The following is a 26,062-nucleotide window of genomic DNA, read 5'->3' on the forward strand; positions in this document are numbered from 1 at the left end:
GTAATCATATTTTTAAAAAGTACAAAAAATTATACATAAAAGTGCTATAAAGTGTTTTTCTCCTTAAATCACATAAACAAAAAACAAAAATGATTTTATGTTTCGAATACAGATACTATACCAGAAATTGCATTTCTTTGGTGCTGGATTCACATGAAAGATGAATCCTGAGAGGCTGCCTGACTCTAACAGTCTGTAAAAACAGAGCAGCTTGATTTCTTTTCTGCTCTCATCTCTTCCTACTCCAAATAAATAATCAGTTGATGTGAATATTAAATATGCCCAATCAGTATTAAAAGAAACTAACCCTCTTTGTATCACTTGATATTTAAAAAAATACATATTATGCTACAGTCCTCATGTTTAACCCATTTTTTTTCCTTACACTATAATCTTAGAAAAGAGAGGATAAATAACACCAAGGCAGTAAGTAAAGGACAGAATATTAAAATACCTTACCTGAATGTTACTGCTTTCACAAGGAATGACACTGCTTTCAGCAAGAGGTGACATGCACATATGAGAGTTTTCAATACTGAAGGCAATTCCACTCACGAAATCAGTCATGGGTAAACTCCCATTATCAACTGGCTCCTTAATCCAAGTGTTCTCATCTGCTATCTCTATAGGATCAACCATATCCACAGTGTTATTCTCCTTCTCACTTTCAACATCCTGCAACAGTGCTAATTCTTTCTCAGAAGCACTGGACTGGTTTTGTGTAATAGACATGGCAGTCACAACTAAATGTGTGCCATGTGTAGAAGCGTCGCTGTTTAACTGCCGTAGGTGTATTTCGGCAGCATCCATGCCTGGTGATGAAACATCTGTGGAAGGAATATTCTCTTTATCTTCTTTATCTTCACTGTGAGTCTCAAGAGTAAAAGGTATCTGGATCAGTGAGGTCCGATACGGAGTACCACCTCTACACATCTCGAGTCTCATAGGGGACCAATTTTTAATTGGTGAGCAGCCATCTATATAAGGACTTCTGATACACGGATTAGTAATTCCATTAGAATTTGTTCCAGATGAAGCATCAGGAGAATGAAAAGCAAACTTCCTTTGTTCTAAAAGATTAGGAGGGAAAAATCACATCATAAAAACACAAAAATGGAAAAGCCATTACTAAATGATAATAATGTTTCATGCCAAGAAAAACTGGATTTCTGTAACAGTAGTATTGTTTACTAAAGTGAAATTTTGATACCGAAAACAGTAGCACCAATGAATGTGTCTCAATACGTAGGATGAGGCTCTTCAAAAATAATTTCTCTGGTACTTTTTACTCCCTAAGAATTATTTCCCTAAAAGCATACTATTATACCAATATTGTTCATATACAAAGATGATCCCTAGCAAATCAGCTGAAAGCTACAACTCAACAGCTGTACCTGCTAAATGAAATATATAACATATATTTGTTTATGCAAAATACCATAAGCGACATGAAAAGACAAAACTGGAAAATAATATTTGCAATAAAGAGCCTAACAATGATAATCAAGTAATAAAAATGCTTTAAAACTTTTAAGACTACTTTTTATAACTTAATGAAGTTATAAAGAGCTTAACAAAAACAAAAGTTTTTTAAAAATGGGCAAAAGCACATAAACAATCTTCCTGATGGTAAATAAGCATACGAAAAGTGTCCAGTCAGTCACACAAGTAATAAAAATATGGAAGTCATAGCAATGAGAGACCATTGGTTTAACAATAACACTGAAGTCTGAACTAACAATTCCCCCCTCAAACCACAAACAGCCAATAAACATCTGGAAAAAGTTCAACATCAATTAATGACCAAAGATAGAAAATTTAAAGCCATAAGAAATCTTTTTGTAATGTACCAAATTAGTAAATATCAAATGGAATAATACCAGTGCTTCTGGCTGGGGAAGAAATAACTTTCTTACGTACTATTGAAGAAATTTTAATTGGTACAACCTTTTATGAAGAAAATTTGGCAAAATTTATCAAGAGCCTTAAAAATATTCACCCCCTTTGATGAAATAATTCTACTTCTTAGAGTTTAACTTACAGATATAAATATGTGCAACACAATGTATAGTTTTGTGATAAAGAAAAACTAGAAAAAATTTAAATGTTTAACAATGGTTGAAAACAAATGACACATCCAAAAAATAGAATATTATATGACAATTCGAAATCATGCTTTGAGACAATAATAAATGACTTGAACAACCTATGAAAATGCTTTATGAAAAAAGCAGGCTATAGAACCATGTGTGTGCACGTGTATGCATCCAGATCCATACATCTATATACATACTGACACACACAACGACTAGCAAAGTACAGTTTTCAATTTTCCAATTTTGTTTAGTATGAAGTTTTTTTAAACTGTGAAGTTTTCAAAAAGTGCTATAATTTTTTCAAAGAGAAATTCACAACTGCAAAGAGAAATGTGTTAACTTCTACACATTATATTTACCTGGAAAACCTTAACCAAATGTACCTTTACAAAATATGAATATCTGATTACCAAAAGTCTACACCTACAAGTCAGAAGGCATACAAAAAACAACTTGTTTCTAAAATTGCTATCTTTCATTGATAGAATGTTTGATGTAAATATTGCTAATCAAAGTAACTATATTTAAAACTACAGTGAAAATTTGATGAGAATTCCAGCCTTTGAAGGTAAATTGTTCCTTTTGTGTAAAAAGAAAAAAAAAAATCAAAGTTTCTAAATGTTAGATTAGTGATCATTTAGAGCTCTATAGTTAAAGCAAAAAGAACCTCTTTAATAACAAATATTGATAGTAAAGAAGTTTTAACTAGGTATTTTATTATGAGACATACCTGAGAGTGGAGTCTTTCTTATTTGAAATGCAATTGGTGAGAAAGTGGGTGAAGAAATAGGTGAAGGACTGGTCATGCTTCCCAAACTGTACTTTTTTGCACTAGCCTGAATAGGGCTAGAAGAAAACTGCCCCTGTGATAAAAATAAATAAATAAAAAATCAATAAATTTATATGGTTCTCTTCCTCAACTCAGTTATTCTGCATGCTATTTATCTTCATCTTCAAAACAGATATATAAACTAGGAATTGTTCACAAGAACCACCAAAAGCCATCTTGTAACAAACATAAGTAAGAAGATTGCTACAAAAATTTTGGAATAGAATATGTTAGTCAAAATATAAATGCATTGTGTTTAAACATTAAATTTCATACCAAGTAGGTGTCTGTGAAAAATTTTTAAATAATTTACTCCATTAATGCCAATCCAGTTGTGTTATACTGTAAATCTTACATAATTCTGCAAATAGTATTGTTGAATGAGATTCCTTGAGATGACGCATGATAAATTTGGTTATATTGTACATCTCTAAATACAAAATTGGAGAGAGTATGACCCAAAAACATGCCTATGTCTAATGACAATATATGAACTAGGTTAGTCTTCATGAAGTATAATACCTAAAAGACAACTATTCCTCCTGAGTGCAATATGAGCATCTAGGTCCAAGCACATCTACAGAAAATTAACCAGCCACTTTTTAGTATACTTCTTACCGAACTTGGTGTCTGCACAGGGCTCCTACACTGTACAGGAGATAAATCTATTGAATAAAAAACCTCAAGTGATGCTTGAGCACTGCTACGAGGACTTCTGGAAGAAGCTGAAGGTAAAGAGTCAGAGATGCTTCCGTTCCCATCTAAAAACAGCTTTCTTCTGAGGGATGAAGAACTAAGGTTTCCAGGAGATTGATCTGCAAATTCATCAGCTCTAAAATAGTCACCTATATTTAATAACAGAATAAAATGTAAAGCTAGCTGTTTTGAGGAGCAATTATACTTCTGTTGCCTGACTTTTTATAAACCAGCATGTACTATATGTTTGGATTTTTTTCAAAATAGAGAGCAAAATTTAATTGCACATGTGATGTTTTAAATCTTAAATTACTCCTTTTTACTTATTTTTTATTTTATTTTATTTTTTTAGAAATAGGGTCTCACTCTGTCACCCAGGCTGGAATGCAGTGACCTGATCATAGCTCACTGTAGCCTCAAGCTCCTGGGCTCAAGCGCTCCTCCTGCCTCAGCCTCCTGAGTAGCTGGGACAACAGGCATGTGCCACCATGCCTAACTATTCTTTGTATTTTGAGTACTTCATTATTAGTATAGGTATTACCAATAAAATGTTTACAGTGTATGTCTATAGTAAAATTTATTACAATAAAAAGGCTAATTCAGACCATGTTTGACAAAAAGAAAAATTTCTGGACAGTTTCCCCACTTCTTTACAAAAAGAGATTGCCACATATTACCATTTACAAAAAGCCAGCAAAAGAAAACTTTTAAGTTATTTAAGATTTAAACAAACATAAGATTTACCTAATATATTTTCTAAATTAAAATCCACAGGAAGAGACAGCAATGTCTGACAAGCAGCTGGAAGCAAGCAAATAAATAAATAAATAAATACAAAAATAGATACATCAATGAAAGCATATGACATGCCATTTAGCATGTCCTTCCCAATCAATCATCTCTCCAGGCTATTCCAGCCAAAGAGAATTATTCTATTTCCACATTCTATTACATACCATGCCACCTTCCTATGAGCAGTTTCCCATACTTTCCACAACCGATACAAACGTGTTAATAGAAAAAGTTAATTCCTGGCTATGGTTCTGGCACTTGAATTAAGAAGGAAGCCAGCCTATGTTTGGGGGGAAGTTTTCCACATTAACAAACTTTCAAAAGAATGCTTTCCAAAATCAGAAATCAATTCACACACTTTGAACAAGAAAACAACACACTATTGCTATTTCTAAAACATGGCTAGATGTATCTATCTGTTCTACTCTATTTGTTTCTAAAAGTCAGCTCTCATAGAATTATTTAGCTCATTCATAACAAGTAAACAATTTCAATTCCAGAGGAAAGTGTTACTACATGACCTGGGCTTAAAATCAAATGTAGCTTAATATGGAACATATTTCTTTTCAGATTGTGCTCACACTCACCATTGCTTTTCTCAGAATGAATGGTCAGCTTTTTTCCAATTGGAGAGTCACTATATATGTTAATGCCTATAAAACATTTTAAGGAAAAAAATCTTACATTATATATCTTTCATTTACTTTAGCATTTACTTTTTCCAGAGTAAAAAATTAAAGTGAAAACTTTTACAACTTTTAAAAAAATATTTTTTGGCATGTTTCTGTTAGGTTGATTATTTTTTTAACGTGGAGGAAATACAAGGATAAAAGTAAAGGATTATCATAGCAAATAAGGAGGCAGCAAGTAATGCTTTTTTTTCCATTTTTTAAAATGTCAAATAACTACGGTATATATTTATGAGTACAATGTGATGTGTCCATACATGTATGCATTGTGGAAAGAGCAAATCAGGCTAATTTACACATCTCTTACCTTACATATTTTTCATTTCTTTGTGGTGAGAACATTTAAAATCCACTCTTTCAGCAATTTTGAAATATACAATTCATTATTATTAACTATAGTCACTTTGCTGTGTAATAGATCACTAGAACTTATTCCTCCTAACTGAAACTTCGTACCCTCTGACCAACATCTCCCTGACTCCTCCAGCCTCTGGTAACCACTATTCTACTCTACTTTTGTGAGTTCAAATTTTTTAGATTCCAAATATAAGTAAGATCATATAATATTTGTCTTTCTGTGCTTGGCTTATTTCACTTGGCATAATGTCCTCTAATGACACAAATGACAGAATTTCGTTCTTTTATAAGGCTGAATAGTATTCCATTGTGTATATATACCACATTTTTAAATCCAATCATCTGTTGATGAACACTTAAATTTTCTTTTTTGTTGTTTTTAAACAAGCCTGTGCTTTTCCTTGGATTCTGTTCTCCCTCCCTCCTTCCCTCCTTCCTTCCTTCCTTCCTCCCTCCATTCCTTTTCTTTTTTTCTTTCTCTCCTTTTCTTTTCTTTTTTTTAATAAGCCTGTGCTTTCCTATCTTGGCTATGTGAATAGTACTGCAATGAATATGGGAATGCAGACATCTCTTCAAAAGACTGATTTCAATTCCTTTGGATAAATACCCAGTAGTGGGACTGATGAATCGTTCTAAGGAAAGCATGGTTGCTCTCCATGATGTCAACCTTGAAAGGTTAGGGGTATATTTTACTCGTCTTCAAATAGATCCTCCGTCACTTAAAGTTTTGTCAAAATGGGTTTAGACAAACTGGATTAAAATGCCTGAAATCTGATCAATAAAACCATGCTCAGTTTCTTTCACAACAAGAGTCAAAAATATGGGTGCAAATTTTTTTTAAAAAACCTTAAGTTTTATAACCTGAAAAATCACCAGATTAAAAAAAATTTAAAACAATGATGCAAATGACAAATATAAGCAAAATAAAGGGGGAAAAGCAAGGAGACAAAACAAAACAAAACAAAAAAACCCAAACCAGAAGCTTGAAATACAATGACAGAATAGTACTGTGACAATCCTAAATTAAAAAATGAGTAAGTGAGTGTGTGGGTGGGTCACTGAATGAATTAAAGTCCCCAGTTAAATAGTATCAGAATGGGTAGAACAATAAAACAAAAAATAAAATTCTGGATTCAGATGCCTTCTTCCCTGTAGGCACGGTGACCTATTATACAAGGCAAATGTAATCAATGCTTTCTCTGTCTAAAATCCTTTAGTAGCCATTAGGATGAAGTCCAAACACCTCGATGCCCTATGAAGCCCCTCAAAACCTTGTCTATTTCTCTAGCATGGCTGCCATCCAACTAAACACTATTTAGTTGAGTACCTTAAAAAAATAAAAAAGGTTTTTCTCTCACCTCTAGGTATTATCTCATGCTCTTTCCTCTCTGCCTTTCTCCCCATTCCCTGAGTCTGGCTAACTCAAATCTCAGCTTAAACTGCATCTTCTACCAGCATGCCTTCCCCGCCCTCCTCAGACCAGACACCTTCAGCAACATTATCACAACACTTTTCAATCCTACTACAAGTGCTTTCTTGTTTCCCCTGGAAAGACTTCTTAAATACGTTTAAGACCACAATCAAATGAAGGAAAAATTGATGGATTTATTACATCAAAATAGGAATTTCTATGCGACCAAGGACATCAAGAACAAGACAGGAACACTCTCACATTGCAAATTAGTGCAACCTCTGTGGAAAAGAATTTGGAGATACCTCAGAGAGCTAAAAATAGAAATACCATTCGATCCAGCAATAGCACTATTAGGCATCTACCCAAAAGAGCACAAAACATTCTGCGATAAAGACATCTGCACCCGAATGTTTATGGCAGCACAATTCACTATTGCAAGAATGTGGAAACAACCCAAGTGCCCGTCAATCCATGAGTGGATTATTAAAATTTGGTATATGTTTACAATGGAATATTACTCAATCATAAGAAACGACAGTGATCTAGAACCTCTTACATTTTCCTGGATTAAACTTAAGCCCATTATCCAAAGTGGGGCACCACAAGAGCAGAAGAATGGGCTCCACCTGTACTCGCCATCAAATTGGTACTAACTGATCAACACTAGGTTGATCACATGGCAGAAATACTCTCCAGGGATTAGGGGGATGGGGGGGTAAATCCGCAACTAAAGGAAACGGGGAGCACTGTAGGGGGGGAAGGGCATGTCTTTAACCCGCATTTGGGTGAGGCAAAGACATAAAGTGTAACCCTAATGTTTGTACCCTCACAACACCCTGAAATAAAAAAAAAAAAAAAGAAAAAATGTGGTACATATACACAATGGAATATTATTTATCCATAAAAAAGAAAAATTCTGCCATTTGCAGCAACACGGATGGAATTGGAGGTTATTATGTTAAGTGAAATAAGCCAAGAACAGAAAGACAAATATTATATATTCTTATTTGTGGGAGCTAAAAGCAATTTATATCAAGGAGGTAGAGAGTAAACTGGTGGCTATAAAGTTTGGGAAGGGTAGGTTGCAAAGGGGATGGAGAGAAGTTAGTTAATGGGTAGAAAAATACAGTTAGATGGAAGGAATAAGTTCTAGTGTCTGATAACACAATAAGGTGACTATAGTTAACAACAATTTATTGTATATTACAAATAGCTAGAAGAGAATATTTGGAATGTTCCCAACACAAAGAAATGATAAACATTTGAGGTGATGAATATCCCAATTTCTCTAATTTGATCAATATATGTATGCATATACCAGAATATCACATGTAACACAGAAAAATGTATAATCATTATGTATCAACTTTAAAAAATAACAATAACAAAATGAGATACAAATAAGAAAAAAAAAAGAACATAACATACATATGACAGAATGGGAGATGACATTTGAAATGTTTAAAACCAATATCACTACAATATGTAAAGTATCTTAGAAAAAAAAAAGGACAGCATCTCTAATAGGAATATGACCAATGAATCACAAATAGGCATTTTCCAGGAGAGGAAATTAAAAAGGGCATTAGTATATGAAGAAGACAAAACAAAAATTAAAATGATCATTTGCTGGATAATTCCAAGTGTTGGCAGGGATGTTGGAACACAGGAACCCCAGACACTGTTGGTGGCTGTACAGACTGTACAGACATTCTAGAGAGCAGCATTCTAACACTGTGTGTTAGTCAAATTAGGTAAACACATATCCTATAATTCAGAAATCCTCTGTCTGTGTATACATTCCAAATGAATTCTCACGTAAGTCCATAAACAAAAACACATGAGGATATGCACTGAAGCACCTTGCTGCATAAATATTTGTAATAGTAAAAGCTAACAGCACAAGCTAACGTGTATAAACAAAACCACTTTCCCCCCATTCATCATTTTCTTTGTTAATCTTTAACAAAGCATGTGCTAGGTACATGATCTTAGAGGTGCCTCAACAACCATCATTTTATAGGTAAGGAAACTGAGGCACAGGAAAGCTAAGTAACTCGGTTAAAGTCACCCAGAGAGTGAGCTTTACTGGATACATTTCAAACCCAGACAGTATTACTCTACAGTAAGGGTCAGCAAACTATGGCCCATGGCACAAATCTAACCTGTCTCCTATTTTTGTAAATAAAGCTTTACTGGAACACACCCACATTCACTCATTTACATATCGTCAGTGGCTGTTTTTGTGCTACAGCAGTAGAGTTGAGTAGTTGTGACAGAGACTGTGTGGTCTGCAAAGCCTTAAATATTTAATTTTGGGTTCATTACAGATAAAAGTTGCCAACCTTAGCCCTAAAGGAGTGTTGTCCAATAGAACTTTTTCTGTGATGATGTAAATGTTCTACATCTACACTATCCAATATGGTCACCAATAGCCACATGTGGTTTATTTATTTTTTTTTTCCACATGTGGTTTATTAAGTATTTGAAATGTGAATAGTGTGAATCAGGAACTCAATTTTTAATTTTAATTTTTAAATTTAAATAGTCACACATGGCCAGTGGCTACCATATGTCAAGAAGTATGAAGAATCTAAGATTTTACCCTACTTGCCAGTTAACAAGTAAACGTATCAAAGTTCTATGGCTGCTGGTTGAAGACATGAGGCTTCTGGAAAAAGACAAAGGACTTCAGTATTCTCAGCGCAGCAGGCAGCATAAACTTAATGTTTATATCAATTCCCTTTGTCCCAAAGTGCCTAAGAGGTGACATGAAACAGCCTCGTGCAGTGAATTCTTATAATTTTTAATATAAGCCAGATTTTCCCATCCCAAAAGTAGGGCTTAGTAATCCTTGACACAGTTTCCAGTTCTACACCTTCATGGTCAATCCAGATGTCTGAATTACACAACTTCCTCCTGGTGACCACCTCCCTACGGGACAGCTACATACAGCCTACCTGACTGGTCCTGCTGACTTGCACACCCCACAAGGACTATGAAGATATGCCACAGTGACCACCTGTCAGTCACTGCATGACCTCCTGGAACTTGTGCCTGCTTGCTTTAAACCTACCAGCTCCCCAAAGGAAACCTATCTGAAAAATGCTCTGGACCCACAGGACCCTTTCTCTCTCTCCCTGACCTCCATGTATGTGGCCTCCAGGCATGCTGTGTAGCCCCCAGGACTTGTAAGTAGTAAAATCTTTATTTCCATCTTCTGTCTCCCCTAATCACTGGAGGAGTGCTATCTTAAAGATCCAAAATTAAAATACCCAGGTGAATGCTATATACACACTGGGTTTTCATCGCAGCTAATGGACCCCAAGTTTAGGAAATCTCATTCTTTGATAATAGACTGCAAGCAAATCTGCTCCAGAGGGAGACATCATCTTTATTATACTGGATAGCAAAACAAACTCACCCTCTTCTCTGGTGGGACACATTGTCTCTATCTTCCGAGGATGTTCATGGTACAAACAACCTTGAAAAGATAGTTTGGAAGAAAACCTGTCCATGCCACCCCTCGAAAGATGTGCAGAAATGTGAGACCTATGGAGAACTGTCTCCCAATACCATATTACATAACACAGTCCTGGAGCCCATCTGTTAACCACTATGCTGTCATCACGGATTTGATTTTCCAAGAGTCTACAGTATTTTTAGCATCTTCCTGATCCTACATCACTTTAACTGAAACAAGATACTTGGAATACTTAATGATGTTATAAAAAGGATCACAGAAGAAGGTTGATTCATCTGTTAAAAAATCCAACATTAAAGAATTCTGGGGAAAAAAACTAGCACTAGCGTCTATGAAAATGTCACCTTGGACACAGAATTTTAAAGCTGAGAGGGATATTAATAGAAAATTCTCTATTTCAATCCTTTTTTTTTCACAAATAAAAACCTGATGTTCAAAGAGATTGAATAATTTGATCAAGGTCATCCTTCTGATTTATAATAGCAGGAGGTTTACAGTCCAGATCTCCATCCACTATCACGTTAACAACAGTTAGTAATAGCTAAGAATACAGAATCTGATTGGAGAATGCCTAATTTTGAATCCAAGTTCTACCACTTTTATCATCTCTGTAACCCTGGAAAAGTGCTCTAATCTTTGTAAAAGTAGGTTTTCTCACTTATAAAATGGGGCCAACAATTACATCTATCTCATACAAGTTGTTGTAAGGAATTACTGAAAGCACTTAGCACTGTCCTGGCACAGAGAATGTACTCAAATCCATTTTACTTATTATTGTTGGGTTATTATGTTATGTTTTTGATAAAGAATGGAACAAATATCCCCTGCATACTGAGACCATAATTAAGGTATGCTACATAGAAAAGTGGGTAATTCCACTGCAATGAGGGATACATCTATACAAGTGATATTTGAACACTGTCTCACAAACCAAAGGGCAGTGAGAGCAAATATAAGACAACCACTGCCTGGAGGTAGAGATATTTGAAAGATTACTGGCTTGCCCTTTAATTTCCTTATTAATTTTGCAGATGATCAGCTGTAATACACTGTCCCAGAGGTCATACAAGTCTCCATCCTTCCTCTACCTTTATAAAAAATCAGCAAATTAGCAAAAAGCAAAGCAATTTAAGGATTTTATTTAAAATATTAACCTTCAAAAGCATTGCTAAAGTCATTAACAACTCAGCTCTATATTCAATACCAACTGTTTCTTCATTTGTGGATCCTCTATAATAACCATCATAACTGATATTAACAACGGTCATTAGGAAAAAGTTAAATTCAGAACGGAACAGCCAAAAAAAAAAAAAAGTCAGGATATTTTAGTCAAATTTTGAATCCTAACACTAACATGAGCTAAGTCCTCTATTATCCTGAAATTTAATTTAAAGCAAGATCCTTACCAAAACAGATAAACTGACACTTGACTGTATGTTCCTTTACATTCACTGATTTTATTCATATGATTTTTAGTACACTCACATTTACTGGAATGATACTGTGAAAGCTGTTTCCCTTCATGATCAGTCCAAGGAGAGGGTACGATGACATCTTTAGTGAAAAACTAGGAAAATTAAAGTCATATAATTAGGCATAACTTCCCCCAAAATATGAGAAGGTACCTGTGTTACTTTCATATAACCAATAATCATGTGATATACTGACTTTTATATTTAAAATTTGTAGTACTTAAAAGCACAAATGACCAAAAGTAAAATGGAAGAAATTTCAAGTATTTATAAAGAGAAATCTTAATACTTCAAATCAACAACTTAAATTTGAAACTTGCAAATTAAGCTAAGGGCACTAATCATAGAGAAAATACTTTAAGCCAGTATGAATGGTGTGCTGGACCTGGCTGGCTTCTACTAGCTTTCGAGATCTGATTATTAAATTTTTAGGAATTCTGTGCATCATTTGTTAAACAAAGGCAATTTTAAAAATAATGAAAATTTACAATTAAGTAAATTGTATTAAAAATAAAGGTAATAAATACTCAAAACTCATCATTTGCTAATTACTACATTTACCAATATCTATGCTCTTGAGGTTAATTATGTCTCTTTATCTGTATGGTGGAATTCTCACATACAATGATGTGCCACTGTACTTCTTTTCCCATTCAGTGATGTCACATCAGTGCCTGAAACTGGACACGGCTGGAGTATTTACTCCATGGGTAGCAGCGATCACTAAAAACAATACACTTTCCATGACCAAAGGGCCAGTTGTTAAACATTTACCAGCACACCACTGGGCAGCATACTCAAACGCAGACAGGGCACTTGGATATAATTCTTTCCTCTTTCATTCCTAATACAGTATTCCTTCCCTTCTCTATGGTTTGGGGGTAACTGAAAACATCTTTTTTATATTTGCCTACACATACAAGAACTAATTTCCTTTAACTAAATTACCTATGAATTTATAAGGAAAAGATGAAAAAAAAGAGGAGGGGTCAGATTATGATATAGACAATTCCCAGGAAAAAAAGAAATGGAAAGGACCCATAAACTTAGGAAGTGACACGTAAGTTCACTTAAAGGTAAAGAAATGCAATATCAGACGACAGGATGTTATTTTGAAGTAATAAGAGTAGCACAAATTAAGAAGTTTGATAATAATTAGTATTGGAGATGTGAAAAAACAGGCAGTATAATAACGTAACACGATAATGTACACAGGAGTGTAAACTGGTATAACCTTTTAGGAGGACAATGTGGTAAAATCTACCAAAGCTAAAAATTCACAAAGCTTCTGACTTAGAAGATCCATTTCAAAAACACAGATATATGTACAGATCACTGCAGCACCACAGCATTATTTGTGACAGAAAAATAATGAACACAACTGAAGCATCTGTCAAGAGGGGCAGCGTTACTATGCTGTTGCTAAAAGCTAAAAGATAAAAATCTATATATGCTGATTATAAAAAACATCTAAGAAAAATTATTAAACAAAAATAAGATGCAAAATAGTATGAAAATGATGATCCTATTTGCCTAAAATATTTAAAGGATATATGCAATTATACATAAAATTAATCTGAACTATACATAAGAATTATTATAGTAGTTACCTTTAAGAAGTAGAAGGAGAAAAATGAGGCTTTTCATTTTCATTTTATATTTTTTCTTTGCACTTGAATTTTCTTTACCATATGCATGTATTTATTGTATTTTCAAAAATATATATTTAAAAAATTTAATTTGTTCCTGATACATTAGCCCTAATCTTCACTCTGACTTCATTTTCTTAAGCGTTACCTGCTGAATTTCCCTATAAAGTTGGGAATTCTAAAAAGAGGGAGTATTTTCCAAAATGTTGGGAATTTACAAAGAGTCTGAGAATATTCAGCTGGGGAAGGATCAAGTGATTGGATCAGAATGAAAACTGGGAAGTTACTAGATAAAGAAGTAGGTGATACGTGGCAGGAATAAACATATGAAACTGCGTTCTAAAAAACAGGCTGAGGGAACAACACTTACACTAAAAAAAAAATAAATGCAGGAGAAGCCTGAGCATCACCTGATCTTTGAACATGCCAGAGCAGAAATCTTTTGAAGTGCAGAGAGCCAAGTATAGCAAAGGAATGGAGGTAGCTGGAGGGGGAGATGGAGAGACCAAGGGAAAAATCAGAAATGTTGCCGTGACATAAAGACTTTCTCAGGAAAGAAATAGATAGATATCCCTTACTTACACTCTAAGAAAAGGAGTTCAGCAAACAAAAAAAGCAAAAAGCGAAAAACTTAGTTTATTTTTATTTTAAAAAACTCTACATTTATAATATACACTTTCTGCTTTTAGCAGTAAGACATTTTATTTCATGAAATTTATTCTATGTCTGAAAAATCCAAAGTCTTAACATCAAAAGATAAAACCATTACCAATGCCAACCTAGATTGTAAAGGCCTGAAAATATTCAACTTCCTCTACACAAACTCCAACTGGAAACAGAAGTTTGTGCTAATCAATATTCCGAAGGCACAAGGAAGAAAAATTGTGGTAGGCCCTGACAACGAAAAGATGAACGAAGCACAATATTGGCCAAAAAAGAATTCAGTCTAGGGGAGAGAAACACTAAAGTGATCACTGCAACAGTATACAAGTACTATGAGAAGTAGTGGAATAGCTGAAAATCATTGGCCTTCAGAAAGCACAGAAAGGTGCCCATATAGCTGGGGGCAGGGGAGGGCGGGTGGGGAGATGAGACAGTGAAAGATTTGCAGAAAGTCTTCCTAAAAGAGGCCACACGCATGCAGAATTGATCCTTAACTGACTTAATGATCAGTAACAGTTTTAAGTTACCTCTTCAATGGCTTTTTGTCTTTTGTCTTCCACATCTTTATCTATTCTATACAGAGATAAAGAAGAAAAATAACCATGCCATTACTTAAGCTTATTGAACATTTAAAATAATAACCTTTCAAAGAAATAATTTCCCTCTGTTGAAAACTGGCAAATGTTAAGCTCACTTTAAAATAAAAACTGGTATCTTATAACATTTAGCAAATGGCAGTATTCTGAAATTCGACATTCAGCTATTAGGCTTACCTCCCTCTTTTCCATTCAAAGCTTGAATGGAATAATATTTTCTCTTACAAGACTTACACTGATAAAATTTTTAAATTGCAATTAACGACATGAAGTAATCTCAATAAACTTTGTCCTTTAGTCAATACAAATTAAGAAGTATTTCATTCAACAGACAACTAAAATTTGCCCAAATTCTTACTCTTTGATTACAGCAAGTTTATCGTAGCAACGATTTTAGAATCAACTCTTACTCTGAAATCGAAGAAAAGAAACTATCATCCTTACAGCTCTGAATAAACAGGCAAGAATATTAATTCTGAAATAAAACCTCAACAATATAAAATTTTCTCCAAATGATCATTATTTTTTTTTCACTTTGGTACAGTATACCATTACAGCAACACCAATTTCTCAGCTATAAGATTTAATATAAAATATTGAGTCTCAAGCACAAGGTGTGTACTTGCCAACGACTCAGCAGTTAGCCTTGTAGGACCACTTCTTTATTCCACTCTAGGAAAGAATGCTTGCTTTTCATCAATAAATTGGTAAGATACTTTTTTACAACAATTTAAAATGATTTTCTCTCAGAAATTTTTCCTGTATATATTTGTTCATGGCTTAACAAAGCTTATGTGAAAATATACACATTTCAGAAATTTAAATCAAGTGGATTTTTCAAGTGGGGGAATTATAAGAAAATAAACTACAGTGATAACCCAAATATCCCAGTTTGAACAACAGCCATTTTGAGCCTAATAACTCAGTTCTCTTCATCTTATTACAGTCATGACCAGGTGAAAATAACAGAGCATAATAATCTTAGCATCTGAACTAAGTTCTACACTTGCCATTACCATATTCAAAAGACTTTTGCTACTTCATCAGAGGGACTTTAAGAACCAGAAATATTCAGCTGATTGCTGGAAACAGTTATCCATGGGACCAAATATTGTAGAGCCAGATTATAGAAGGTTCTAAGAGGTCATACAAGGCAGAGGATCCTGACCAGCAATCCACTGAACACAGGTATGATGCATACAGGTATCAGGTGTGCCATGAATGTAGATCCTTTGTGGGGTGGGAAGGAGAGAAGACTTTAGAACCGGTCACCTCCTGTGTGGACAAGACTCATTTGTTTACACCAGTATGCCTTACAGTTATCATTTTCTGTGTGGGCAGTGGCATGAAAAGGATAAGAAAATGAAATAGAGTGCTCTGATTAGGTAAAAAGAGATATTGGAAGCCACTGCTTATTTCTAAGGATGAAATCAACACGCTCTCTTAAGAATATGCTCATTATCCTTGGTAGAAGCCTTAACCATTCATTCAATGACATCAGTAAAATAAATTAAAATTAGGACATTTTCCCATTCTTTCCCCCCTTTTATATCACAAATCTACTTACTGAAATATAGTAGGATTCTCTTTATAAACCTACACAGACAATACATAATTTATCAATAAGTATAGAAATATTGTGCTGCAACTTTGGTCTTATTATATTGTTGACTCTTGAGAACAGGAATAATATCCTGCCCTTCTCTTCAGTGTTTCCCACAGTGCCTCACTGTGAGAATAAATATCTCTCTACCAATAAGATATAATAATTGTCCATGATTCAATATATTGAAGAGATGAAGCAAAATAATTTAAGCATGCATTTTGTGTGAAACAAAAAAATTAGTCAGTAACTGTGACTCATTTGCTTTTCGATATTCTTTTCACCTTCTCTTTCAAAGGTATTATTTAAATTTAAGTTAAAATGCTTTTGTGCTTTGCGCTCATTCTCTTCCTACAACACTTTGCATGGACATTCATTAACTATGAGTGAATGGTCATCAAGTTACCAAGCGAAGAGAGGATGGAGGAGAAAAGCCAGGTAAGTATTTGCAAGAACATCTCAACATGTGTGCCTTTTTATGTGACTTGAATTCTAAAGTCAAAGGGAAAAGAGTTATCCTTTGTTTTGGATTGATGAGCCATCTACCTTAGGACAGGAAATTAAAAGCTGGTCATATAATGATTTGAGTTTTTTCAAATATAAAAAAAAACAGACTACAAAGCCGATATAAATGAAAGACTCCCTAAAACTATAAAAGAATAATATTACCTGATAATTTGAGATTAAAAACTAAGTCTGTTCCCCCAAAGAAGTGCATGTTCTCACTACATTAGGCATCATTAATCAGCACAAGTCTGAGGCACATTAGTGCCTTGAACCCTACACAACACACTGACAAATACGTTAAGACTGCACTGGGTATTATGTAGAATCCTAGAAATTATAATTCAGACCCCGTAAGTGAACTATGTCAAAGTTGGCTGGTGTCTAAAAAACCTCTCTGTTGTGAATGGACACCCTTCCATTCCATGTGTCTTTAACTTGTTAAGGGGATTTTAGGCTTCCCCAAATATAGATAGCAACTAACCAGCATTTTGCTTTCCCCCAAACTACTAAAAAAGAAAACAAACAAAAGTCAATGGCAGGCCGGGCACGGTGGCTCACGCCTGTAATCCTAGCTCTCTGGGAGGCCGAGGCAGGCGGATTGTTTGAGCTCAGGAGTTCGAAACCAGCCTGAGCAAGAGCGAGACCCCGTCTCTACTAAAAATAGAAAGAAATTAATCGGACAACTAAAAATATATAGAAAAATTAGCCGGGCATGGTGGCCCATGCCTGTAGTCCCAGCTACTTGGGAGGCTGAGGCAGGAGGATCGCTTGAGCCCAGGAGTTTGAGGTTGCTGTGAGCTAGGCTGACGCCACAGCACTCACTCTAGCCCAGGCAACACAGTGAGATTCTGTCTCAAAAAAAAAAAAAAAAGTCAATGGCAGAAGCCACAACATGCAAAAAGGTACAAATTTCAAAATGCCCTTCCTTCTACCAAATGCTGGGGAGGCAGACCTGTCCCATAAGTAACAAGGGAGAAGACTGTCTAAAAGAAAAGGGTTTCTATTCAGATTTGGAACTTTTAGCAAGAAAATCTTTCGGGATACAGTTCTTTGAACTCATTCATTCAGATGGGAAAAATCTGCATCAGAATTTTTTCTCCCTGATGTCTTTACATTATAAAAATATTCAGTACTTAAATTTTCTTATGTTTCTTCACTTGAGGGTGTTATTACACTTAGGTGCAAGAAAGGAAAACTTACCGAGAATGACTTAAGTATAAAGCTTGACGATGAATATCTTCTGGATCTATTTCTACAGGATTTATTACAGCTAGTTGATCGATAGACCATCTAAATTTCCCTGGAGTCTTAATAAAAGAAAGCGAGTTTATAAGTAAAAGGAAACTGAAACAGTTCATTAATATGCTAACCATTGTCACCTTCAAAAATAATGTGAATGGTTATAATATTTTAAAGCTTATATTTTAAAATTTGATTTTACCACTAAATTAAGTGGTATATGGTGATCAAATCACACTAAATCAACTGACTTGACTGTATCTATCTCTTTTAAAAAATCTTCCACCTGGGTAATTTTAAAAAGTCACATAATACTAGAAAAATCACAACAGAGTAATAAAGGTATAAAACTTCCACGATTGATACTCATCAGTGATACACTACACCCATGTAAAAGTAAAACTCTCTTAGAGTTATCAAAAGGTCTTTACTTTCACTAAGAATAAACTAAAATTAAACGAAGTCCTAACTATAGAAGTGGCTGCAAAAGCTCATAAAATAGTTGATCCTTAAAATAAATATGAACTATTTATATTTATTCAATTATCCAAAAGCTTATCTAAATCCTAATCTGTAACTAAGCAATATATTCTAGACAAGTTCAGGCCTAAAAACTCAAGATGCCATACATTCTAACTTTGAGGATTAAGTTGTAGTCAATCCATTGTTTATTTTTATTAATACTAAAAGATAACTAAATTTTAATATGATTCATTTAAAAACCATAAGGTCAGATTAATGATTCAATATAAACTGTAACACTGCTCAACTTTCTTTTAATGCATACCTGTTCACTGTCCAAGCTGACATAAAAGGGTAGCAGAAACAGCCACTAAGTTTGCAGTTTTTCTAGGTAATGTGAAACATCAGACATCAAAAGAACTTCTCCAGTATAGCAAGTAATAGTAAAAATAAGATAAAGTGATAAAGCCTTCCCTAATCTCTAAAGAGCACTTTCCCTTCATATCATCATTGTGCTACTAATCATAGCACATATCACATTGTTTTGAAATTGTTCATTTAGTTGTGTCTATTCCATTAAAGTAGGGGTTGCCTTCTTTTAAAAGCCTGCAAGCTAAGAATGGTTTTGACATTTTTAAATGGTTGAAAAAACCCCAAAGGATATTAATATTTCTTGACACCTGAAAATTACATGAAATTCAAATTTCAGTATCCATAAATAAAACTTTACTGGAACATAGCCACATTTTTTGTTTACACATTGCCTATGGCTGCTTTTGTGATATGAGGCAGAAGTGAGTAGTTGTAACAGCCATCAAATGATCAGAAAAGCCTAAATATTTATTGTCTGGCCCCTGACAGAAAAAGTTTGCTGACCCTTACATTAGAGTATAACCTCCTTGAGGATTTGTGCCTAATGATCCTAACTTGTTCTCAGTGTAACCCCAGTGCTTAGCATTGTATCTAATACATAGCAACACTCAATGTTTGCTAAAAATGAGGATAATTAAATAATACAGCTTCTTTTATAATATATTAGTAAATATATCATCAACCATAGTATCCAGCTCCTACAATTGCAGGAAGTTAACATGTTATCTCTTGAATTAAAAAAAGAACCAAAAACAAATGCTAACTAAAAAAAAATCTTCTAGCTAACGTATTATTAGCCCAACCATGAGATTATCATGAACACTATAATTAAAAAAGCACATTGTAACTATATATCCTCCATGATGTATATTTCCTCTTTACCTTGTAAAAAAAAATGTTTCCATTTAAAATTATTTGTAATTATGTACATTTAAAATTAGTGGTAAACACTAGTCAAGAATAACTTACTGGTAATTTTGTTGATTTAAAAACAGAAGGGCTGGCAAGGGTTTGTTCATGAAGATTAGAATAATCACTAGGACTTTCAAAAGGATTTAAAACAGGGATCCTTCCTGGAGTTTCCGGTGTTATTTGCATTTTTGATTCTTTGACATCTCCCATAGCCCAGAGAGAAGGCTAAAAAGAAATCAGAAGTATGCATGTTAAAACTACAAAGTTCTATAGATATTAATTTTGACAAGATATATTCAACAAACACGTTTCACAAAAAGAATTAACTCAAAACCTAAGGCTCTTGGGGGCTATTTTATAGTGTATACAAAAAGTATCACATATACATTTCTCGAGCGATTCTAGAAATACTCTTGAAAGCTACAGAGGTATTAGTTGATATAATTTTGCAGAAGAATTAACAAGTTCAGAGAAGTTAAGTGGCTTATAAGTTAACAGTCAACCAAATGTGAATGAGTTCAGACTTGCCTTTGAGACTACTAAATCCCTTTTTAATTAAAGGACTTACATCTATAGTTTTTTATTCATTATCTCTAATCTCTAAACACAATGAACATCCTTCGGATACCCTAGCAATTGCCTAACAAACTATAGTTGCAATTAAACAATTCTTTGTAGCAAGCAGGTAAGATCGTATGACACTTATGCCCTTCTTGCACATTGGTCGTAGCCAGAGAAGCATGATTGACAGGGGCTAGCAAATTAACCGCCTTTGGTTGCTTTTCCTCAAACATCTCCCTTTCGCCAAGACGCCCCCAGGACAGAAAGCGAGACTGCATCCAATCAAAGGCGGCTGCAACTAGGAGAGGAAAAAAAAAAAACCAGAAGACGACTCTACTACTGAATGCCTGGAGTGCAGCTGGCTCGGTCGAGTGAGGAGCAAAGAAGGTGTCGCCCCCAACCCTACGCGATCACCCCTTCTTGGTGCCTTTCTCTTCCGCACCTACTCCCTCGCTGTTCCCATTCATCCGGGGCGAGCGGGCAGGCAGGTGCAGACCTAGAAAAAGTGAGCTTTCCAATTCGAGACAGGAGGAAAGGCCAGGGACGACAAAGACCGCACCTACCTGAGTATATAAAAAAGAAGCCCCCAATACCGACTTCAGGGTGCTCCCGGGGGCCAAGGCAGCCCCCACGACAGGCACAGACTCTTTAACTCCCCGCTTCCGCGCTGGCTCAGGCCAACCAGCGCACGGGGCCTGTGCGCGTCTGCCAATCGCGCCGCACCGCTGTCCGCGAACCGGCCAATCGCCCGGAGGCCGCGTAGGAAATTCGAATGGCAACTCCTCGCTCCACATTCCGCGCAGAGAAACGAGGCTCCAAATTCAAATCAACGCAGCCGCACGCCGGCGGCGAGCGCGAGGGGCGGAGCCTGCCGGCGTGAGCGGGACGCGCGGTGTGAGCGCCCAGGAGAAAGGAAGGCGCTCCAGTTCCGGGTCAGGCCCTTCTCCCGCCTCCCTCGGCCTCCGCCATGGCGAGCAGTGGCGGCGCCGGGGCAGCGGCGGCAGCGAACATGAATGCGGTGAGGGAGACCATGGACGGTGAGTGCCCGTTGCGCTCTCTTTACCTTGCCCGCGGTTCCCAGAGCCAAGGCCCCAGGCGGGAGGAGCCTAGAGAGGACTTAAGGTCCCCTCCCAACCCCAAACGGCATCTTCTAAGATCTTCGGTCGGGGCCCACGAGGCCGCAGGGCTGATGGACTCATCCTTTGAGAGTTCTCTCTTCGCTCCTGCGTAGTTTGTCGCGCGCACGGCGTTCGGTCCCCAGCGACAGCCGGGTGCACGCTCCGTCCCTCCCGTGCTGGACCCGGAGTGCCGCGCCCGCTCCATCCCGCGGCCTCGACCCCGCGCGATACCCACGCCAGTACCGGCACAGCCAGTGCCGAGCGCTTCGGAAGCCCCCAGACTGGAAACCCAAAGACTGGAAGCCCAGTGTGGACATGGGCCGTGTGTGTTTGATCACCGCGATGTCCCTTGCCCCGGCACTTTGGGGCACGTTGCTGCGCACTTTTTAAATATCTGGCGAATGAACAAGTTGCTCTTTCATCAGAATTACCGCAGTTTTGCCTTTAAGTGGGTGACTCCAGTGCCCGGGTGCTATGGGTGTTGCCTATTTTCACGCCCTGAGGCACGTGGGTGTGAAGCCTACACAAGCGTGGTAGAAGATAAAATAAGTGTTTGCAGTTACTCTCTCTCTACCCTCTAATGTTGGCTCTGCCACTTTATACTCCTGTGGTGACCTTGGACAAGCTACTTACTTAAACATCTTGGAGCCTGCTTCTTTTTTTTTTTTTAATAAAACTCTCTCTCTTAAGGTTGTTGTGAATATTTAAATTAGACAACCAAGTAAAGGCATATCAAAGTTGATCAATTATGTTTTGTATTATATAAGATGTCATCTCACTTGTGCACTGCTTTCTTTGTCTATATTTGTCTCACCTCCACCTGTATATAAATTTTTGATAGATGTTAAATATTGCCGTTTGCAGTCTGCCTGGACATTTTCCAAGGGATATCACATCAGCCTGCATCTTTGTAAAGATAATCCTATGGAATCCTCACTAGGTAGTGCAGCCTTCCTACTGTGTCTCTGCCTCCTTCATTGATGGGCTCTTCTTCTTACATAGCACCTCCATAAAAGTGTTCTGATAAAGGCTTCTGGCTTTTTCTACAGTGGCTGCTGCTTTATTTTTCAAAGAATTACTTATAAGAGCCTTTGCATGTAATTTTTCACTTATCCAGAATCTACCTTGCTGGTTGTCTGAGAATTTTGCTCTTTATACCATATCCAGCCTCTTTTTCCATCCTTCTTGGTGTATCACAGCTTATTAGTTTAGTTTTGTAAGTGGATTTATATACATAGGCTTTTATATAATGTTATTATCTTTTATCTTTTCTGGGGAAGTCAATAACAGAATTTCTGCCAGTTTTCTTATGTTAGCTGTACTTAGGTTCCTTATTTATATGGCCATAGGATTGCATTTGAATAGCAAACTCACATTTTATCTCTGATGGAACTACTGATGTACAAATGAGAACTGATAGTTTGTATTGGTTGCAGCATCAAGATATTTTCTGAGAGAACTCAAATATAAAATGAAGATTATAGAATGTGTAACATAAGGATGGAAAGCTTTCCCTTAGCCCTGAAAAGTTTTGCTAAAAAATCACCTCATAACAGGCAATTTAATTAGAGAAAAGGCATGCAAATTTATTTGATCATAGTTTTATGTGACACAGAGAACACTTCAGAATGAAGACCCAACCCCCTATTGGGGTGCAGAAGCTTCTGTACCATCTTGAGGTTACAGAAATAATGGGGGTTTGAACCTGGCAAATCAGGTTATGGGAAGAGGAATTGTGTTGAGGGGCAATAAATGAATACTAGGGAGAATTCAGTGGGTTTGAAGAACATACAATGGTCTGGGACAAAGTCTGTTGGGCCTGCAGAGTGGACAATGGTTTGAGACAAAAGTCTGTTCCATTCTGTTGATAGAATTTAGTCTTCTTCCTTCCTGTGGTATGGGTTCAGTTAATGAAAGCTCGGGGAAAGGACCAGAGGTAATTATATTCTTTAGTAGGTCCAGATTTCTGGCAGATCAGGAAACTTCAGAGAACAACTTCATCCTCTGCTTTGGAAGAGACTGTGTGTGTAGGGGGGTGGTTGTCACACCTTGAGGCTTTTTTTTCAGTTCACCGTGAACAGAGCATCATATTCTGCAGTATCGGTTTCTGAGTCCCGATAGTAAGAATATGGAAAAGTGGAGATTTTTGTAGAATAAAAGTTGATGTATGGTGTTTCACTGTATTTAAGTCAATGCACAAGAGCTGGTGTGAAGTTTTCAAAACTTTCTGAATCCCATTTCTCCCTTCAGTGACAGCATTTGTCTGCCCTCCTTGAAGATATGAGCCGCAAAACTCAACTGTGAACATTTGCATTGTAATTATGAAATGAAAGGATTTTCTTAAAGATGGGAGAAAGCAGGTGGACTTTGTAGTTTATTTGCATAACTCACTCTGAAAGGAACCTGATCTATCTCAGCCTGATTTTGTATAATGACTAGTGCATGAGTTCCTCTATTGCTGCAGTCCCCAGCCCTGAGGCTGTGGCCTTTAGCACGGCAGGAGGTGAGTGGTGGGGAGGCTTCATCTGTATTTTCAGCCACACCCCATCGCTCACGTCGCTGCCTTAGCTCTGCCTCCCCCCACTCCCCGTCTGTCCATGGAAAAATTGTTTTCCATAAACGGGTCCCTGGTGCCAAAAGGGTTGGGGACCACTGCTCTACTGACATCCTTAGATCCTCAACATTGTCTTCCTACATTCTCACTTAAAGTAGGCCTTTTCAACTACCCCTGTCTCCTTTGTAGTTAGTTGCCTCTTTTGCTTTTCACCTTTTTGAAATTTTAGATATTCTCTGTTGATAACTTCGTACTTCAATTTTTATTTTTTTATTCTAAAATTTTCCCTATGCCTCTAATTTTAAGTATGATAATTATTCCTTACCAAAGGCTTCATTGTAGTACTATTTTATGTATCAGGTAGTAAGCTTAAGAAACACATTATAGAGAAAGAAGTTAAAAGAATCCATAGGGTATTGATTGTTTAATTTAGCACTGCAAGGCACCGTCAGCAAGGGATAATTCATGCTACCACCATCAATCCAGTTGCTCATTTGAGAAAGAAATCTGGGAGTCAGTTTTGCTTACTCTTACCTCCCCTACTTCCTGTTTTTCACTAAGCCCTTTCAGTTTTTCACTCATTTCACTTTTGACCACTTGTCTAAATCTCTGCTGTCCATGCCACCACCGACTGCAATAATGTAAGTGGACTTCCTCACCATGTGTGCTCTGCCCATTTTCAAGATTCATCCCATATTCAGCCAAAGTCTTTAAAATGCCAGTCTGATCTTGTTACTCTTCCATTTTATATCTTCCAATAGCTTTGCACAATTCTAAAATCTTCAGTAAGACCTTAGAAGATTTATTTGTCTCGTTTATCTCACATTTTATACCCATTCACCCTCATCGTTACATTGCTTTCACCCTAGCTGTTCAGGTCTATGGATTTACCAAGTTTCCTCCAGAATAGGAATCATTACACAAATTGGTTTTTTAGCTCTCAGTCTTCACCCTTCCTCCTAACTGTGCATCATTCTGGTTAATTTCCACTCACTTTTGACATCTAAGCTTAATCGTCACTTCTTCAGACAAGTCTTTGCTAAATACTGTGTCCTTCCAAACTTAGTAAGATGCCCTTGTAATTTGTTTCAGAATTATGCCATTCTTATTCTTATTTATTACTTATTATTTATTATAACTGGAATCAGTTATTATTTTAATATCTATCTTTCTTCCTAAATTGTAATGTCTGTGAGGACCAGGACCATGTCAGCTTTGTTCACAACTATATTTCCAGCAGTATCATAACAGGCACAAAGTACAGTTAGGTACAGGTTGAGTATCCCTTATCTTAAATGCTTAAAACCAATGTTTTGGATTTCAGATTTTTTTTTAGGATTTTGGATTGTTGCATATACATAATGAGATAGCTTAAGGATGGTACCCACATCCAAACATGAAATTCATTTATGTTTTATATATACCTTATACACATAGCCTGGAGGAAATTTTATTTTTCCCTCAAGGACACTGAATAAACGTGTTGTGCACCTGCATTTTGATCTTGACCCATTACTTAAGTGGAATTTTCCACTTGTGGCTTCATGTTGGTGCTCAAAAAATTTCAGATTTTGGGGCATTTTGGAATTGAGATTTTAGGATTAGGAATACTCAACCCAACCTATACCAAATATACAGGAGGCGCTAAGGAAATAGTTATTGATTACAGACACTTTGTGAAGATGGGAAGTAAAGGTCAGTGTCAATTTTACAAGAAATCTTGAAATAGTACTAGAACTGAGATGGACCCAAAAAACAGCATAGAGTTATGGGAAGGGAAGGGAAAAGACAGGAGAAAAGCACGAACAAAGGCATGAAGTCAGGAATAAGCATAACATTTATAGGTTGGGGGTGGTCTACCATGATGAGAACAAACTGGAGAGAGAGGAGAAAACTGAAAAACTGTTAGTGGCTTCAGTAGAATTCATTAAGTTGGTTGGTTAGAAAATAAAAATATATAATTTTCCAGTGTATCAGCAGTAACCACTTAAAAATGC

The 26,062-nt window shown here is 36.3% G+C and overlaps 2 protein-coding genes across 2 annotated transcripts in view; one reads left to right on the forward strand and one right to left on the reverse strand.

Moving 5' to 3' along the window:
• The window catches only part of BORA (bora, aurora kinase A activator), a 34,708-nt gene extending 13,595 nt beyond the window's left edge, over nucleotides 1-21,113 (reverse strand). The window contains exons 1-10 of the mRNA XM_012642155.1: nucleotides 20,957-21,113; nucleotides 19,890-20,057; nucleotides 18,048-18,154; nucleotides 14,669-14,714; nucleotides 11,843-11,924; nucleotides 5,001-5,066; nucleotides 4,366-4,422; nucleotides 3,544-3,770; nucleotides 2,827-2,959; nucleotides 460-1,070 (exon numbers count right to left, since the gene is read on the reverse strand). Coding sequence (XP_012497609.1) covers nucleotides 460-1,070; nucleotides 2,827-2,959; nucleotides 3,544-3,770; nucleotides 4,366-4,422; nucleotides 5,001-5,066; nucleotides 11,843-11,924; nucleotides 14,669-14,714; nucleotides 18,048-18,154; nucleotides 19,890-20,042 — 1,482 coding nt within the window. The 5' untranslated portion in view covers nucleotides 20,043-20,057; nucleotides 20,957-21,113. The remainder of the gene's footprint in view (nucleotides 1-459; nucleotides 1,071-2,826; nucleotides 2,960-3,543; nucleotides 3,771-4,365; nucleotides 4,423-5,000; nucleotides 5,067-11,842; nucleotides 11,925-14,668; nucleotides 14,715-18,047; nucleotides 18,155-19,889; nucleotides 20,058-20,956) is intronic.
• Nucleotides 21,114-21,274: 161 nt separating this feature from the next.
• Nucleotides 21,275-26,062, forward strand: part of MZT1 (mitotic spindle organizing protein 1) — a 32,153-nt gene continuing 27,365 nt past the window's right edge. The window contains exon 1 of the mRNA XM_012642156.1: nucleotides 21,275-21,430. Coding sequence (XP_012497610.1) covers nucleotides 21,361-21,430 — 70 coding nt within the window. The 5' untranslated portion in view covers nucleotides 21,275-21,360. The remainder of the gene's footprint in view (nucleotides 21,431-26,062) is intronic.

The sequence above is a fragment of the Propithecus coquereli genome, unplaced genomic scaffold (assembly GCF_000956105.1).
Source record: "Propithecus coquereli isolate 6110/MARCELLA unplaced genomic scaffold, Pcoq_1.0 Scaffold176, whole genome shotgun sequence".
NCBI lineage: Eukaryota > Metazoa > Chordata > Mammalia > Primates > Indriidae > Propithecus > Propithecus coquereli.